Source organism: Triturus cristatus, chromosome 8 (assembly GCF_964204655.1).
Source record: "Triturus cristatus chromosome 8, aTriCri1.1, whole genome shotgun sequence".
Lineage (NCBI taxonomy): Eukaryota > Metazoa > Chordata > Amphibia > Caudata > Salamandridae > Triturus > Triturus cristatus.
In genome coordinates, this window is record NC_140591.1 from 759,067,987 (window position 1) to 759,087,011 (window position 19,025).

Sequence of the window (19,025 nt, forward strand, 5' to 3'; positions counted from 1 at the left end):
TACCAGTTTACCCTGCTCATCGCAGATTCCTCATGTTTGTGGTAGCGGGTCAACACTATCAGTTCAAGGCACTCGCATTCGGTGCCACCACCGTCCCTAGAGTCTTCACAAATTGTCTGGCGGTAGTAGCTGCTCAACTAAGGAGACAAAGCATCCACGTCTTCCCGTACATAAACAACTGATTCATCAAAGCCAACACATACCAACAATGTCTGCAGTACACTTTCAAGACAATTTGGTTACTGCATCAACTAGGGATCGCAGTCAAGTCACATCTCCAACCAACCAATACAAAGGACTACCTAGGCGCCACAATAGATAGTCAAAAAACTCTCGCTTTTTCCATCTCCGCCAGAATTCAAAATATTCAGGCTTTAATTCTTCGCTTTCAATCCAACCATTGGATTCCAGCTCAAACTTACATGCAGCTACTGGGAATTATGTCATCCTGCATCATGATCGTCCCCCATGCCAGACTGCACATGCGTCCACTTCAAGAATGCTTAGCCAGTCAGTGGAACCAGTGCCAAGGTCTATTGACCGATCTAATGTTGGTAAGCGGCCGCACTCATCGCTCTTTGCAGTGGTGGAACACAACAAATTTACCAAAAGGACGGATGTTCATAGACACGTTTCCACAGATAATACTGACGGCGGACGCTTCCTTCACTGGCTGGGGTGCTCATTTACAACAGCACACAGTGAAAGGTTTGTGGAGCCAACAACAGAAGTTGCTCCACATCAATCACCTAGAGCTGCTTGCAATATTTCTAGCACTCAAGGTGTTTCAAAGTCACCTATAGGGCAAAGCAGTCCTAATTTGTACAGACAACAAGACAGCCATGTATTACATACTCTCCAACTGTTCCACTTAGCCCAAGACATCTGGAGGTGGGCCATTCACCACAAACGTTATCTCCTAGCGGAACACCTCCCAGGAGTCAACAACCAGATTGCAGATCTCCTAAGCAGGCAGATACAGCAAATACACGAATGGAAACTCCATCCTCAGGTCCTCCTTACATACTTTCAACATTGGGAAGTCCCTCACATAGACCTGTTCGCCACATACCAAAACGCAAAACACCCAAACTTCGCGTCCAGGTATCCACACCCATTGTCCAAAGGCAATGCGTGAATTGGTCAGGGATATTTGCTTACACTTTTCCGCCTATCCCACTCATTCCATTAGTGGTTCAGAAACTCAACCAAGTATCCCTGACACTAATCCTACTTGATCCCACATGGGTACGTCAACCTTGGTTCACAACCCTATTGGAACTCTTGAGTAGTTCCTCACCAGAAACTTTTACGACTTAATCTTCTCACACAGAGCCATGGAGACATAAGACATCCAGATCCCCAGTTAACTTGATCTGGCTTCTGAAGTCTTAGAGTCTGGCTATCTTAATCTACCGCCAGACTACATGAATATTATCAGAGGCTAGACGTCCTACCACAATAGCTTCTATGCAGCAAAGTGGAAGCGGTTTGTGATATACTGTAATAACAACCACATCAACCCGCTTGATGCTTCTGTACAAAACATTATCTGTTATTTGGTACATCTACAATGTTTAATTTAGCGTACACTTCCATACGCTTACATCTGGCTGCAATAGCTGCATACCTCCAGAATAGACAACATCTATCTCTTTTTAGAGTGCCTGTTATCAAAGCCTTTATGGAGGGACTCAATAGAGTCATTCCCCCGAGACGTCCACCTGCTCCAGTATGGAATCTCATCATTATTCTCACCAGACTAATGAGTCCACCCTTTGAGCCATTGCACAAATGTGAACTGCAATTTCTCACTTGGAAAGCTGCTTTCCTCGTTGCTATCACTTCACTCAGAAGAGTGGGTGAGCTTCAGGCATTAACTATAGAAGAACCTTTTTTACAAATGTACCAAAATAAAGTGGTTCTTCGGACTAATCCTAAATTCCTTCCTAAAGTCGCTTCTGCTTTTCATAACAATCAATCTGTTGAGTTACCAGTTTTCTTCTCTCAACCAGATTCAGTGGCAGAACGTTCCCTACACACATTAGATGTGAAGAGAGTATTGCTTTATTACATAGAAAGGACAAAACGTTTCCGTAACACAAATCAACTTTTTGTCACTTTTGCTCCACCACACAAAGGCAATCCCATATCAAAATCAGGTATTGCAAGTTGGATAGTCAAGGGCATTCAAATATGCTATGCAAAAGCTAAACAAATGTTAACAGTTCCCCCTAGAGCACACTCTACACGCAAACTAGGGGCTTCTTTGGCATTCTTGAGAAATATACCCATAGATGACATATGCAAAGCTGCAACATGGTCTACACCTCACACATTCACAAAACACTATTGTGTAGATGTGTTAGCAGGACAACAAGCTAGAGTGGGCCAGGCCGTTTTACGTACACTATTTCAGACCACTGCAACAGATACAGGTTAGCCACCGCTTTGGGAGATAACTGCTATATAGTCTATGTACAGCATATGATCTACAGCTCATATGCCTCGAACGGAAAATGCTATTTACCACGTATGCATCTGTTCTTGGCATATAGAGCTGTAGAGTCAAATGCGCCCACCTGCCTTCCCGGGTACCTATACCTGTTGCAGTAACATCTTAGTTAGTTATATGCATTCACGTACCTCTCCTTTTACTACTCTTACTAACTCCATTATCACCCTCTGCGGTAAAACAATCTAACAATGGAGTCCATGCCCATGCGCACTATCACAGAAAGGAAGAGTCACCTACCTCGTGACTGGAAAGACTTCTTCGAAGTAAAACAAAGTGCAAACATCCGGACCCAACACTAGATGGCGATCTATGCACAGCAAATGACTCTACAGCTGTATATGCCAAGACCAGCTGCATACTGGGTAGGAAGCATTTTCCTTTCTATACATTGTGACGTATAGGAATGTGAGGATAAGGGAATGTTAAGATGCGATACAAAGAGACTCAACATACAAATTGGCCTTTTGGGAGTACATGGTCAAGACTTTAGAGCAACCATGCACCAACAGCTTATTTTAATGTACCTCGTGGCACAGTATTTTCACACTTCACAGATATTAAGCCATTGTGCTCCATTTTACCTTTAAATGATGATTCAGCAGCACTACACATGACGACAGCCCGCATGTAGGAATATTTTGTTAACGTAAGCCCTGCATAGGCTTGCGAACGCAGTGAGCTCTGAAACAGGAAAGTGGTATCTGGCGCAATCTTAGAGAGGTGCATCAACATAACCATTTTCCAGACAATTGCCAGTTTATTTTGGACATGCTAATTAGACCAGACTACTGTCTCAATCCAAGGGCAACTGTTAGTTGTCTAATTTGCCTCTATTGCTTGTTCATTTTATCCAGCACAACTACTCATTTCAGATACTTTTCTTTAACGCATAACTGTTCTAAATCTACGTACTCTGCATTGCTTGTGTTTGTGACAGAACAGCTGATCTTGTCCTTGTGATCATGAAGGACACATAAGGCTCGATCATGAGTCTGTACAATGAATTGTTTGATTATCTTGTGTTTTGCCTCTTTTATGTTTCCCAGGGAATTGCTCAGATTAATTTGGCAGATTACGAACGTTCCAGTGAGATCTCTCTTCAGTGGTACCCGGTGCAAATTTTTTCCGGTGCGGAGCCACACAGGACAAATGAAAGCGGTCAATGCGGAGAACAGATGGCTTCTGCTGAGAGCGTGGCTGCTGTTAAGACGGTACCTCCTGCTCTTGGGATTTATAACAGTATCAAAATTGTTGAATTTTAGGCCCACTCCCTGGTAATTTTAGTTCCGGTGGGGTTATGGAATGTTCTGATAATCCCATTTGCGAGTCAGTCGCTGAGCGTTTAGAATTAGGCTCATAGGTAATTTTAAGGACTCCCAAGAAATTTGTGGTATGTGAAATTCAGAAATGTTGTTGATGCAAAATTCCAGTTTGTTTTCTTTTTTCCGAGGGTGGGAGGGTTTGAGTAGGAACTTTTGTACAGGTTGCTGAAAATATTTTGCGGGGGGGGGTGCGGATTGCTGTGGGGGTTATTTTCTGCACAAACCAGACCTACCACGGTATCTTACTTGACTTTCAAACTTGAGGTATACCGTCAGATTCTTTTTCCAGGTGAAATATAACAAAGAGAATTTAACGTAAGTTTACATAATAATTTTCAAGACACTGCAAAATAAGATTTTGCATAGTCTTGTTTGTAATACATGTCATGCAGAGATCTTCAGATTGTGCATATTTTTCATTGTCTGTGAGATCTACTGTTTTGACTTGCTTCTTTATATAATGCTTGCTATTGCATATTCACAGTTTCATAGCACTGTAAAGACATGTTTCTGTTCCCCAATAGAAATGCCTCAAAAAGGAAAAAAAGGTTGAGTTTGCCCTGTTCAATTCATTTGCAAGTACTGTGTTGCAGGTACATCTTGCTAGTGTTTCAACGTGCTGAACTGTCTTTTCTTCTCCGCTAGTTGTTATACCTTGTGACTTGCACTTTCTGTTTATCTGTTTAAGTCCACTTATTTAATATGTAGTAGTCTTCAGACTCCAAGAAATGATTGGCTTTTATTGATAGATAAGCAGGTGTTTGTTGCATGTTGTCAGGTCAACTGAGAAGAAATATTCCTATAACTAAATTATAACTATTTATTCAGATCTGTAATTCACTTGTATTGGCAAAAACATAAAAATATAACCATTCTGAAAAAGGAAGCTTGGGTCACCTCATAGCTGCTCGAATATTTTATTATTTGATTTTTATGGAAGGACACTTATTCCATACAGTTAACGTTTGTGGATTGTGGTCTAATTACTATGGTACGTTTTGCTAAACAATGGTTTCAAATGACATACAGTACTACACTCTTGATTCTGCATAGCAAAAGCCTGGACTGTACTGGATTAGGCTACACAGATGTATATTACGTAACTCAGTCCACATGTTTTACTTTACTTTTCATTTTACTAGCATTATTAAAATTCGGAATGAATAATTGGGAACGCTGTGTCGTACTATATAAATGCCTTCTACTTTTAACTCTAAACTCGTGATTCCTAGTTACTCAAAGTGCCAAATGAGTAAAGTGTGCCAAATTACAATACTTTTCAGCATCTTTTGTTTTAAAGTTAGACGTTTTTTTTGTAAGCTATACTGTAGTGGGTGACATGGTGATTATTAATGAAGTACAGAGAGAATGGGGGCTGACTCCACAAAGGTGGGAAATGTCTTCTTTTAGATAAGAAGACATTTAAAAGTTTCTGACTCTCAGCATGACCTTACAATTTTGACTGTCCAAAATAAAATTCGGAGCAAGTTCGTGGGATATGCCAAAGGAAATTTAAATGTTGGAAGCGTGAGGTGTCCCTAAAGTGATGAAAAACACTTTAGTGCAAAAGGGCAATTTTTCAAATGTCCATTCTTATATTTAAGCATAAAATGGTGATTTTCAAAAAATATTTTCTCCTTATCTAAATTAACACGCAGAAAAGTATTGTCAACAACTGAAGTCATTTGAAACAATTTGCAACTTGTCAACAAATTCCAACCTGGAATTACTTTTGGGTTGATAAAATGTTTTTAATATGTGTTATTTTGTACTCTTTCAGGATGCAGTATCAGCACTGCTAGCCAAGACCACAGCACAACTAAAGGCAGTGGAGCAAGAACTTGCAGATGAAAGAGTCAAACTTGTGTACACAGAAGAGGAGATCTTAGAATTGGAAAGAAAAGAAGATCAAATAAAGGCTGAATCTGAGAGGTAAAAATATGCATCCATCCAAGCTTCCACTCACTTACACATGAAATGGATGCAATGTATTTCTTGAGGAATTTGGTCATAGCATATGCATGATGGACTATTCCCTATGTTATTACATACTGAGTTCTATGTTTAAGCCTGACCTTTCCAGGGAATGGTTTGCTGAGATGCTACCCCAGATATAGACCAATCGTCAAAAGGAGGTTTTCAAGCCCTCCTACTAATGTGGAATTTGTCTTGACTACTATATCATTAGCAATTTGAAGGGCTGCATAGTACACCAGTTTGAATAATCCGTGTATTCTACCTGTTTAGGAGCCAGTGAATTTTAATTAATCCAGCTCTCGGGCTAACCCAACTTGAAGAGGTGCTCCAAAATTAACCTTTGGATGCACATCACTCTCTGGCAAGAGTGCACATTTATTAGCACTTCGGCTAATCAATCACCACCCTCTGCCCAAATTGTCCACTGACTTGGAGATTGGCTTTAAGTCCAAAAGCAGATCTTGAAAGTCGGTGTTAGCAAGCATGCTCTATCTTGGGGGAAGTGAACAACCCTTTCGAATAAGGCAGAGGTTGAAGCATTTCATATTCTTCATGTGATTGTGCATGTTTCTCGTAATAGGGAAGGGGGGGGTTGGGGGCGGGTCCTGCCTCTGTTTAATACCACTAAACACATCTGGGATCTGTATTCTTAATATTTTGAACACTATAGGACCAGTTTGCATGTGCTCCTCTCATGATATTATTGCACAAGCGAGCTTTCACCTTGTGCACCTGCAGAAGGCCCTGCAAATACAAAAATAATTAATACAGCTCAGTATTGTACTGAGAACAAGATCCAACAAGCATTGGCATAGCCAATAGGTCTCGCCTTTGGGACCTTATAAGTGTTTAGCCATGCAACAGTTGCATAACTAAATACTTATAAGGTCCCAAAAGCGAGACCTATTGGCTATGCAGAGCGGCCGTGCGGCCGCGAAAGAGAAAGTGATCGCGATCAAACATCAAAGCGGCCGTGCGGCCGCTAAAGTGAAAGTAATTGCGGTAAACCGCCCGCGCACATGCACTGTAGTTCCAGGCTGGCCTGGTAGCACTTTTTAGAGCCCTCTCAATAAGTCTTGCCAGACCAGCGCATGCGCTGGGTCAAGCGAGACCTAAAAATATGGGACGGTCTATGAAAATATTCATCCATACAGTTTGGCTAAATGACAGTTGACTGGAGCTTAGTGAGCCCATAAGACGCCATACCCTGTCTACCTTGACCTCTTTTCTGTGCTTCACTAAATTTCTCAGCGACTTGGTCAAAAATCTCCTAAAATTTTTGGATTAAAAACCCTGTTGTTAATGGCCTTAACCTATGAAGGTCCCAAGAGGACTGGCCAGAAAAAGGTTAGAAAATATCATAGGAAGGAGAAACACTCTTCATCCTTGAGGAAGCGGTCCCAATCCCAGGACCACTTTGAATCCCGTTGCCCTTCCTCTTCAGGAAACTATTCCACCTCTTTAAAAAATGGTGAGCTGGAATTCCCTACTCCTAGATCCGACCTTTTGCAGGTTGAAGCCTTCCTGCTATCTAGTCTTGTTGGATGTTTTCAGGTAGTCTCAGTTACCACTCCCTAAGGTTGGGCCTGCCCTATGGTTGTGCTGACCTTGGAAGCTCCAGCCTCCACACCTCCAAAATGTCAGTGCCATCCAAAGCAGCCACCGCTGGCATGCCCAACTTAGGCTATGATGCAGTCACTGGCCCTGCCTGCAGAAGCTCTTTCAGTTAAAGCTCTCGAATTCAGTTGACTTCTCGGTGGCAAAAGAGAAAATTCCATCCTGTTTTGATGATCGCAAAAACAGTTGATGGACAGAATGCAGAACAATGTCATACATTCACCCCAGTACAGAGATCTGGGCCTAAATCCCTCGTTTTTCACCATGCCATTCCAGTTTGAACTCAGCCATATGCAAATCAGTCTTGACCCTGTGCCTCATGGGAACAGTCCAGCCCGAACTGCCAAGCCAGGTCCTCCCTGGACTGGAAACAAGCATCCTAGGACCGGTTTCGGGGTTTCAGCCAGGATAGCTTGATTATAGTGGCATGGAGAGCACGGGACTCACGTCTGAGCATACCCGTCCCACTCGGGGTGACAAATGCAAAAACCCCGAAACCGGTCCTAGGATGCTTGATTCCGGTCCAGGGAAGACCTGGCTTGGCAGTTCGGGCTGGACTGTTCCCATGAGGCACAGGGTCAAGACTGATTTGCATATGGCCATATCTGAACTGGGGTGGCGTGGTGAGCAAAATAACAATGGATTAAACCCAGATCTGACTGGGGGTGAATGTTTTGCCAATGTGCAACATTCCGTCCATCATCTTGTGTGTTTTGCTGTTTTACTGATCAGCACTTGGTACAGCCTAGTGATTTAGGTTAAACCCCAATGCTCTTTTAATGCCTGATACAGATTATGGCCTTACAGAACATGATGATTTGGTGGCTGATATCCTCCTCCCCAAACAGGGATCTAAGAAAGTCTTTATTCAGAGGAAATCACTTCAATCACTCTGGTAGTGCAAGTGTTACAGCTGGCATCTGCGGAGGGCAATGTTAAACATTTTAACAAAAATCTTTCAATTTTCATCCACAGTTTCAAAAGCTCTACAGCATTGTACCAAGGCACTCTTGGACCTTCTACTGGATGCCTGGGAGTAACTGTTCTCTGGCCTGGCCATCCATGCACACATTTTTGTTGTCGCACCCCTCAACAAAATATGTAGTGGTCAAAGCCTCCTATGCTAAATTGAATCCAAATGCATTTTCTGAGCCCCCGCTCTTCCCCACCCCGGATCAAGAGTGTAAGAAGGTGGGCAGAAAAGCACTTGCCTGTGGCAGCCTTGCCTTCCGCAAGAGTAATTCTAAATACCTAGTGGGTCCCTGCATCCTTGCCCTGTTTGAATTGACAAAATTGACTGTCATCAGTCTACCTTGTTATATGAAGATGTTGTTATTAGATCTGTTCAATGACTGTTTAGATGTTTTCAAACATATCCTCATTTGCAGACTAGACACGAAGCTCGATCCATAGGCACTGCATCACCAGACTTAGCTGCATTTCATTGGCTTCTCATAAGATGATCAAGCCACACTCCTGGACATGTCCTTTGATGAAGAATGGAAAATCTGACAGAAGTTTTTTAAAAACTGCAGTGTTACAGCGTTCTTTAGTAGGCCTGACCTTGTCACCGAAAAAATGTTACAGTAGAGGAACTTTCAAGACTAATCCAGGGCACAACAGTCTCAGCAACATTAACCTTCACAGCCTGTCCAAAAGGGTCAGCAAATCCACCTCTCTTTTGTGTGCAGGTGTGGATCTATGGGATACCATGATCAGCTCCAGTCAAGGTCCCACCCTATTCCTTTGGTCCAGCTGCCTCATAACCATTTTAACTCCACTCTGAACAGCCACACCACTCCTCCTTTATACCACTGACTTCTTGGGGGTGTGATTGTCTACCATCTCTCCATCATTTGGGAGGTGATCATCATGGAATGCTGATTTAATTTGCAAGGGTTGTGACCTTCCCTTTCTGTCCTACCCTGTGGGACCCCCTCATAATCCGCCCACTAAAAGGAGCACAGAAAGCTTTGATGGCGGAGGATTTTGCACTGCTAAACAAAGGGACCGTACAGGTGGTGCCCCTGGGAATAAGGATCCTGGGATTCTACACGCTTCACTTCTTGCTCCCTAAGAAAGACAGAAATAGATGTCTGAGACCCATCCCTGAACCCTTCTCCACCTGACTTTGTTACTTGAGCCAAGTCTCAGAGCATGAGATTGGCTAGTGCCCCTTTGTAGGAAAGTGCACCTTTTTAACATGGTGACCTGCACTTTTTGCCTGGTATTTGATGCAATTTTGATGGTTAGCAGGAAACCAATGCACTCCCAGGTCCTCAGTGCCAGTGCCCTTTCCCTTAAACAAGGTAACTGTTCAGTTGTTCCCCAATTGGCAAGACCATCAACATCTCTGTAAGTCCCTAGTATATGGTACCTCTGGTACCTAGGACATGGGTACCGAAGAGAGTCCCTACGGGTTGCAGCATGTATTGTGCCACTCTAAGGTCCCACCACAAAACTCATGCAGACCGCCGTTGCTGACTGCATGAAATGGTGCAAAGAAGTGTGAAAACACGACGGTGCACACACCCTGTGTGCCATGGCCACAGATATTGCATTCAATATATGTAAGTCACTCCTACAGCAGGCCTTATAGCCCTAAGGCAGGGTGCATTATATTACATGTGAGGACATATCTGCACGAGCAGATATGCTTCTGTGCTGTCTAGTTCAATTGCTAGATAGTACAAGTGAAAAAGGAAGCCATCTTGAGTACATATACTGGGCACAGGTCATCATTATGAGTTCCCCATCTACACCATGGCTTTACTGAAACCTATTGTGTTTGGTATCAAACACCTGGTCTTAATAAATCCATACTGATGCCAGTAGTGGATTTAATAAAACATGCACCTAGATGGCACCTTAGAGGTGCCCTCTAAACATCTTAGTATGCCGGCTGACTGGTATCTTCCAGCCTGGCACCACTGACTTGTTTCTGCTCCCCTGGAGGTGAGAGCACACGCTGTCAGAGGTCAGAAACAATGCCTGCTCTGGTAGGAGGTGTTTACACTTCTCCAGCAGGATGACTAGTGAATCTGCATTTGGCACCAGGACAGTCAGAAAATTAGCCATGCAAGCAGGCGTGTTACACTACCAGGCCAGTCACACCTTTAAGGTGCGCTGCCTGGTGTGGTCCACAAAAGAAGGATTCCACAATCTTTTTTTTGGTGAAATTATGAACTCTGGGACAGGGTGATGCCCACTCCCCACAATAAGTGGTCATATAGGGGGTGTAGTGACCCCAAGGGTAAATAGTCCATTGGCTACTACCCTTCATTCCCCTTAACCCCCCCTAAATTCAGTACTTATGTGGCTCCGTGACACCAGGAACTCAGATTCACCTGACTAAAGAAGGATCAAGAAGAGCCAAAGAGGCAAGAACTGTGGACCAGCTGTGGACTTTTGGCACCAAACCCAGCCAGCTTCTGTCCCGACAGTCATGGCAACCTGAATCGTCCTGCACTGTGCATCCTATAAAAGCCTCTGATGGCTGCTAGCACTTCACCAACCACCCAGCATCTCCGAAGGGGGATGGGAGCACACTGCTTCACCTCCCAGCACACTTGCACCCATCATCTCCCTTGAAGTGGAGGAGTCACTTCCTGCAGACACCGACCACAATGTCCGGGTCATCGTTCTGCTGAACACCAGGTCCACCGATGCATCAGCGACCCAGGAGGATGTAACCGTGCCCCAGTGGGACAGATTCATCCCCCCCCCCCCCATCGATATACGATGGCAAATACTTGCTGTATGTTTCTTTCTCTATACTAAAGCATTACTGCGTAAAAATCCATTTGTGACATTTTTGCTCAACTGTGAATATTGATAACTCAAAGTGCTTTTGCAGCATGCATCCCTTTCTGGATTCACATGCTGTGCATTATTCCGCCATTTAGTGGTTGGGTCAGGTTTTCTTCTTCTTTTTTTTCTTTTGTCGTGGGCGGCGTCGACAACCATTTGGTGCTAGGCCCGTCCCTTGTTTAATGTCTGACGGCGCTCCGGAAGTTCCTGTGCGTAGTAGCCATCTTTAGCTTCTTTTTTCAGCCTCTGGGTCTGGAAGCAAGGGAAGAGGCTCTGAATTTTGGGAGAAGATTCCAGAAAATATTTGATTTTTTTGGCAAATAAATTAAGAAAGGCGAACGTGAAGGTATCTGAGAAGGAAAGGGACCTCCTTCCATGAAACCTGTTGGGGGACCCCGTCAGTACATCTCACTACGCACTTGGACCGAGAATGTGGCAAGGTTGGGGTCATGGAAAAAAATCCTATTAAGCTTTGCCCAAATTTACACACTGTGATCTGCCTGAGGTCTGTAACCTCGGCCTGCCAAGGGACCACAGGGACAAGGACTGCAAGGCCTGCACCGTGTTTGTATCAAAGACACTCGGGGCCTGATAAAAACAGAGGAAGGAATAACACGTGGCAATGTACAGCAGCCAGAAACATCAGGTATCCCTGAAGGACTTGTCCCTCTCACAAGCGAAGAAGATGAACAGGTTGCCGCTGCAGAGTCAGCCCATGGAGGCACGGATGTTGAAATCCTCGAGGTGGATGTCGAGAAAAGACGCTTCACAAAGAAGACTAACAAGGATGCCGAAAAGAGACAAGAAAAGGTAACAAAAAAAACCATCACCCCTCGGATGCCAGGTGCCTCAAAAAGAAGGCACAGAATGCAGCCCATACCTTAAAAAAGACGATTACCGAGGGTCTGTCGTGACCAAAAGAATTCCATGGATCCCATACCGAGGATAATGACTAGGGAAAAGCGTTGAAACCGGCGAAGACCAGCTCGGGTCGATAGGCCCTGAAGGATAACTCCAAACCATCGAAGGCAGAAATGACTGTGCTAAGAAAGAGGACATCCCTGCCGAAAAGATGTCGAAATGGCCTTCTTGGTGGAAAAGAAAAGAAGCCAGTTAGAGGCAGAAATGGCGGAGCTACTTCAACTAAAAAGGAGTTCGAGACAACAAAGGAATTCAGAATTCCTACAAGACTTTCCACAACTTTGGATCTTGAAGAGGAAGAAAATGCCCTTGAGGCACCAGCAAACCCCGAACCTCACGAGGAGGAAGTTGAAGAAGAACTCGTCATCTCAGAAGAATAAACAACAGGGACTTTCGAGGACAAATTGAATGGCCTTGACACACAGAGTCCAGAAGAGCAGGTTTGTACTTACCCGTCGAAAGCTTTGCCACCAGATGACATTGCCTTTTATAAACGCCTGGTCAAAAGAGTAGCTGACACTTTAGGGTTCCCCTCAGAGGAGGAGAAAGGATACTCATGCTTTCTCCTAGAGACATATACCCAATGCCTCCCAATGTTACCAAGTATACTGGACCAGGGCAAGGAGGCCTTTAAGGAGCCAGCCTCTAGACTCAGGCGTAGATTTTCGATTTATATTATCTCGATTTTCACTATTGGACATGACCCTCCTCTCTGATGTTGTCATCCCTCCGGCACCCCAACAGATGATGCTACTGTAGTTATGGATGCCTCCAAGTAGGGCCTGATTCAATTGGAGTCATTGATATACTGAAGCCAAGGTGGATTCAGTTCAGAAACGTATGCAAGGACACAGAATATTAAAGGAAGGCATCACATTTTATTTACACATCATAAAATGGAGTAACTTCCGTTTCTTTCATTTTTGCAGAGAGAGAATACAGTGCTCACACATAAATAAGTGACAGTGCGTGAAGTGAGGTGTTTAGTGACAGTAAAAACTTTACATCGCATTGAGAAACAGATCAAAGGAACCCAAGTAATTTTTACAGTTTAGGGAACTTTGATATTGTGGTCGATGGCGTTTCGATCTTAGTAAATCAAGATCATAATCAGGACATTATGAAGTGAGAGCACGTAGAATCTAAAATGAGGGAAAGGTATGAGTTAATTTAATTCTGTGTCCTTTGGGATACTGAAAACTAATACTAATGGCGTAGAGCTTAAGTGACAGTCTAGCACAATATCAGCGATGGATGGGGTAACGCTAGTGCCCAAGAAGATGAAGAAGTATCGCGTGCCGAGACCCGAAGCAATTAATGTGATGCTAGGACGCAAAGGGAATTAATAGACTTACTCAAGAATGGGCGTACGTTCCAAGGGAGGCGCTGGTGAACGTGAAGGCCGTCAGTTAGGGTGCCTAGAGAGGTAATCCTAGTAACTGCTGTAATAAGGAGGTGAGTAATGGAGTATGGTACCGGTGTAGGTATGGGGAAACCATGGTAATTAGCGTGCCTAAGAGGATATTATTTGGGGTGGTGTTGGGAAGGAAGATCTAATTTGCATCTTAGCCTGCGTGTTAAAGTTATCGCGCTGAGCGTCGATGCTTAATAAGGTGACAACCCATAGTGGAGGCCACAATGAGTTTCTATTTTTGAACAACAAAAACCCTAGAACTCCTGTACTTTACACACTTCCGAAAGTGCACAAAGATCCCAGTAATCCTCCAGGCAGACCGATCCTTTCAGGCTGTGACTCCATCCTGGAACCCCTAGGGAGATATGTCAATTTCTTCATTCAAGACACTGTTACGGACACAATTGCCTATGTTAAGGACACAACACACTTTATTAGCATAGTAGAAAAAGAAACCATTGACCCATCTTGCGAACTCTTTGTCACTTTGGACATAGAGTCCCTTTACATAAACATTCCACAAGACAAAGGCAGGAAAGTCATTGAAAAGCATCTCAATAATAGACCCCGGCCACACAAGGTACCCATGGAATTTATCATTTCCCTTCTCCAAATAGCTCTCTCTGAAAACTACTTTTTGTTCAATGAGAAATATTACAAACAAAGGAAGGGCACTTCTATGGGGGCAGTTTTTGTACCAAATTTTGCAATACTGTACGTCGATGAAATAGAGAAGGAATTTATCCTCAATGACCTCAACCCACAACGTAATAAAATCAAAAGCTGGCATCGATACAACGATGACGTCTTTATGATCTGGCATGGCTCCAATCAGGAACTTGAAGAATTCTGCCTCTGGCTTAACAACTGTCAGCCAGATCTTAAATTCACACATAGCTCCAGCAATCATTCCATAAACTACCTAGATGTGACCGTCATTCAATCTGAGGGTATCTTATACACCACCCTCTACAGAAAAACCACCGAACGTAATGCCCTACTACACTGTAAAAGTGCACATCCCAGAGCACTTAGAGATGGACTTCCCTTCGGGCAATTCCTACGAATCAGAAGGAATTGCAAACTCAGAGGACTATTTTAAAGAAGCCAACACACTCTGTGATAAACTGCTCAACAGAGGCTACCCCAGATGCCTAGTCAAACGATCTATGAAAAGAGCATGGTACTCTCATAGAGAAATACTCCTGGAGCCTAAACCCAAAAAAGTCCTCTCACGGATCACCTGCGTCACCACCTTTTGCCCTGCTACCAACAACATAACCAAAGTGGTTAAAAAACACTGGCCATTACTGACATCCATAAACATCACTAATGAAGCCCCCCTCTTCTCATTTAGGAGAGGATGCAACATCAAAGACCAATTGGTTAGAGCCCAAAGACCAACACCCAAAAACAACAGAATACAGTCGTTTCTTGGACTGCCTCCTGTTATAGGCCATTTTAAATGTGGTAACTGTGATCCATGCCCCTTCACAAGTAACACCAAAGTATTCCAATATGCCACTGGCATGCATAATTTGAAATTTTTCTCCAACTGTAACTCCACAAATGTAATTTACTGCATTCCATGTCCATGCAACATAAAGTACATAGGCCAGACAACACAAAAAATCAAAGCAAGAATTGGACAACACAGAAGCAGAATTCGATGTCAAGTCACAACAGCCCCTCTTGTGGAACACTACATCGAAAAAGAACACACAGAACAGGATATCCAATGGCAAGTGATCGACATGCTTCATCCCAACAATAGAGGTGGCGACCCCAACCTCATCCTAAACAAACTGGAATGCAAATGGATGTTCAATTGTCGCTCGATCGAATATGGCTTGAACACTATTGATGAGTGGAATATGATTCTGTAAGCCAAATTGAACAGTGATGACAATGTGCCTTCTTCTACCAACCTACTATAGGAATTCCTCAACCTGTACTCTATGCGCATATGCAATAGTCTCTATCGCTCGTGCCCACCCTACCACCAACAATGGCGCCAATGTTTTTTCATGAATTTTAATTACAATTAATTTAAATTTGAATGATATGTCATCATTGTATATCGTACAACAAGCTATTATTCCTTAAATTCATATTGTCATGACTATTCGAGTTAACATTACTACATACAGGAGTTACTTATAAGTGGGGCCTTCTTTCTTATGTTAGCCCTATAGAATTGTATAGCATTACTAATTCCGCTAACCATATCCCTGGGAATCGTCTGTAACCACTTCCTCACCCAATATGGCTGACCTTGACCCCCTCTGGGTTCTACAAGGTTGACACGCCCTATGCTCGCGGGCTACACATGCGCAGTTGCACCCCATAGGCCTTATCAGCAAGTTCCTCTGTCATGCACGCCACACGCTCCGGACTACTGCCAGCGCGTTCACCCGGGATTGACTCCCCCTTAAGTAACTCATTTCAAGTAAGTGTTTATCCTGCGGATACGCGCTCTTGTTGCGGTGCTTTACCCCCTTTTAATTACCTTGTACCTTTCCCCTTAGAACTAACCGGGATACTCGACTACTAACACGAGTCCCCCGCCTCGGCTTGGGCCTGCGTTACCCGATCAAGATTCCGGCCAACACTTCCCCCAGCCCAAGCAAGCCTTGTTCTTCGGACCCTACACTGTGATCCATTCGGAACTCGCGCAGTAAACACCCCTTCCCCTCCCCCTTTGCCCTTCTGGTGCCTCCACTATGGGTTGGCACCTTATTAAGCATCGACGCTCAGCGCAATAAATTTAACACGCACGCTAAGATGCGAATTAGATCTTCCTTCCCAACACCACCCCAAATAATATCCTCTTAGGCACGCTAATTACCATGGTTTCCCCATACCTACACCGGTACCATACTCCATTACTCACCTCCTTAATACAGCAGTTACTAGGATTACCTCTCTAGGCACCCTAACTGACGGCCTTCACGTTCACCAGCGCCTCCCTTGGAACGTACGCCAATCTCGAGTAAGTCTATTAATTCCCTTTGCGTCCTAGCATCACATTAATTGCTTCGGGCCTAGGCACGCGATACTTCATCATGCTTCATCTTCTTGGGCACTAGCGTTACCCCATCCATCACTGATATTGCGCTAGGCTTTCACTTAAGCGCTACGCTATTAGTATTAATTTTCAGTATCCCAAAGGACACAGAATTAAATTAACGCATACCTTTCCCTCATTTTAGATTCTACGTGCTCTCACTTCATAATGTCCTGATGATGATCTTGATTTACTAAGATCGAAACGCCGTCGACCACAATATCAAAGTTCCCTAAACTGTAAAAATTACTTGGGTTCCTTTGATCTGTTTCTCAATGCGATGTAAAGTTTTTACTGTCACTAAACACCTCACTTCACGCACTGTCACTTATTTATGTGTAAGCACTGTATTCTCTCGCTGCAAAAATGAAAAACGGAACTTACTCCATTTTATGATGTTTACATAAAATGTGATGCCTTCCTTCTTTAATATTCTGTGTCCTTACATACATTTCTGAACTGAATCCACCTTGGCTTCAGTATATCAATGACTTCAATTGAATTAACTTTAAACTTAATAACTTGTAGCCTTGCTACCGGAGGATCTTACAGACCTCACCCAGACCACTGTTTTTGTTTAACTATACTATTACTCCAGGTCACAATTGTGTGGGGTCCCCTTGATTTTTGAAACACATCCAAGTAGGGCCTGGGCAACATAACAGTTCAGGGTCTAAGTTCTGTGTCTGAGCTACACCTGCATACCAATGTTGCTGGACTGTGGGCATGAAGGCGTTCCTCCCTTTCATTTCAGAGAGCAACATTTAAGTTCTGTCTGATAGCATGTCTACTCAACATACATGGCTGTGGTCATGGAAGGTAATAGAACTGGGCGTTGGCCTAGCAACAGGGCATTTTATCGTCATTGGCACACCGTACACGTTCCTGCAATGTGAGGTTATGTTCTGGGTCGCCTTGCCTTCATAGAGTAGCACCCACTCATCGTCCCCTTAGGTGACCAGAATGACCTTCACTAGATTGCGGCTTGATTTATGCAGTTCTACTGATTCCGCTTCTAGCATCCTACTGACATGGGAGGATTAAGCACAGCTGATCATGAATGTTTAAGACTGGACAAGGATGATTTGGTATGCAGATCTGTTGCTTTTCATCACTTGTCCTTTCATATCTTTTTCCTTCAGGGTGGACCTGTTCTCCCAGCAGAATGGTTAGGTTCATATACCCAATCCCCAAGAAGCACTGCTGCTTTACAAATGGAGATTGAACAGTGCCAACTACAGACCTGTTGCTTCTAGCTTGAAGTTTTGGTTTTCTTCTAGGTTGCTAGATAATCAGCCACAAAATCCATTTTTGTGGATGGCTGAAATACTTTTGTCTGGTGGTGCATGTTCGGAGGTTTAAACTTTTTTTAGTCCGGTCTTTCCAATGTTCTTTGATTCACACTGCCTCTTGCTCATCGGAGACTAGAATTGGCTATGTTATAGGCTTTTTTTTCTGCCTCAGCCACCTTTGTGTTTCCCTGACTAGCTGTATTCATTTAAATCTCCACTAGTGGTAAATTGTATGAAAGGTTCACTTTGTTTACTACAACCCCACTCATTGTTCCTCGGTAGGATTTGTATTTTTCCTTGTGGCCTTTCCATTCGGACCAATGCACAGTTACCCGGGTCAACTTCTAACTCTGAAAACTGTATTCTTGGTGGCAATGACTTCAGCCCTATATTCTGAGAATTTCAGGTCCTCTCAGATCGACGACCATTCACAGTGTCCTACCCACCTAAGGTGATTCATTGCATTTGCCCTTCTTCTCTACCAAAGGTGGTATATGCTTTTCATTTGGACAGATCAGCCTTTCATCATTCAACCCCTTTGGCCCCCCCCCCCTCCCCCCCAAAGATGACTGCATATTCTGAATCCAGGTGTGCAGTACCTTACTAAGTTGACCATGCTCAACAATAGATACTGGTTGATCAGGTGCATGTGGGCTTCTCTGGGACCAAGAGGGGCAAAGCGATGGCTAAATGAGCATTTTGACTTTTCTTTACATTAAACTCTGCTATGCTTTGGACATGAAATACCCTCTTGCTACTATTATTCATCTCTCCCCTAGGGTCATGGCTGCTTCCATGGCTCTCTCCATAGGCACCCCAATGGTCGACCTGTTCGAGATGCCAGTTGGTCTTTTTTGCATACCTTTTGTAAACATTATAGCCTTACAGCCCAAGCATGCACTGGTAGATATTTTGCCAGGACTGTGACAACTTCCTTGGTTAATCAGCACAAGTCAGTGCCACCTCCTAGAGAGTATTGCTTTGGGACGCTTTCATGAGGTGAGAAATATGCAGGAGGATATGAGAGAAAGTTACCTTTGGCAATGGAATCAGGTAAATACATTATCTTCTACCAAATTACTTACTT

The 19,025-nt window shown here is 43.7% G+C and overlaps 1 protein-coding gene across 3 annotated transcripts in view; it reads left to right on the top strand.

Annotated features, from left to right (window-relative positions):
• WWC3 (WWC family member 3) overlaps positions 1-19,025 on the top strand; it is a 457,878-nt gene that overhangs the window by 386,725 nt on the left and 52,128 nt on the right. For all 3 annotated transcript variants that reach the window (XM_085622192.1, XM_085622194.1, XM_085622193.1), the window contains 2 exons: positions 3,565-3,729; positions 5,621-5,772. In XM_085622192.1, coding sequence (XP_085478318.1) covers positions 3,565-3,729; positions 5,621-5,772 — 317 coding nt within the window. The remainder of the gene's footprint in view (positions 1-3,564; positions 3,730-5,620; positions 5,773-19,025) is intronic.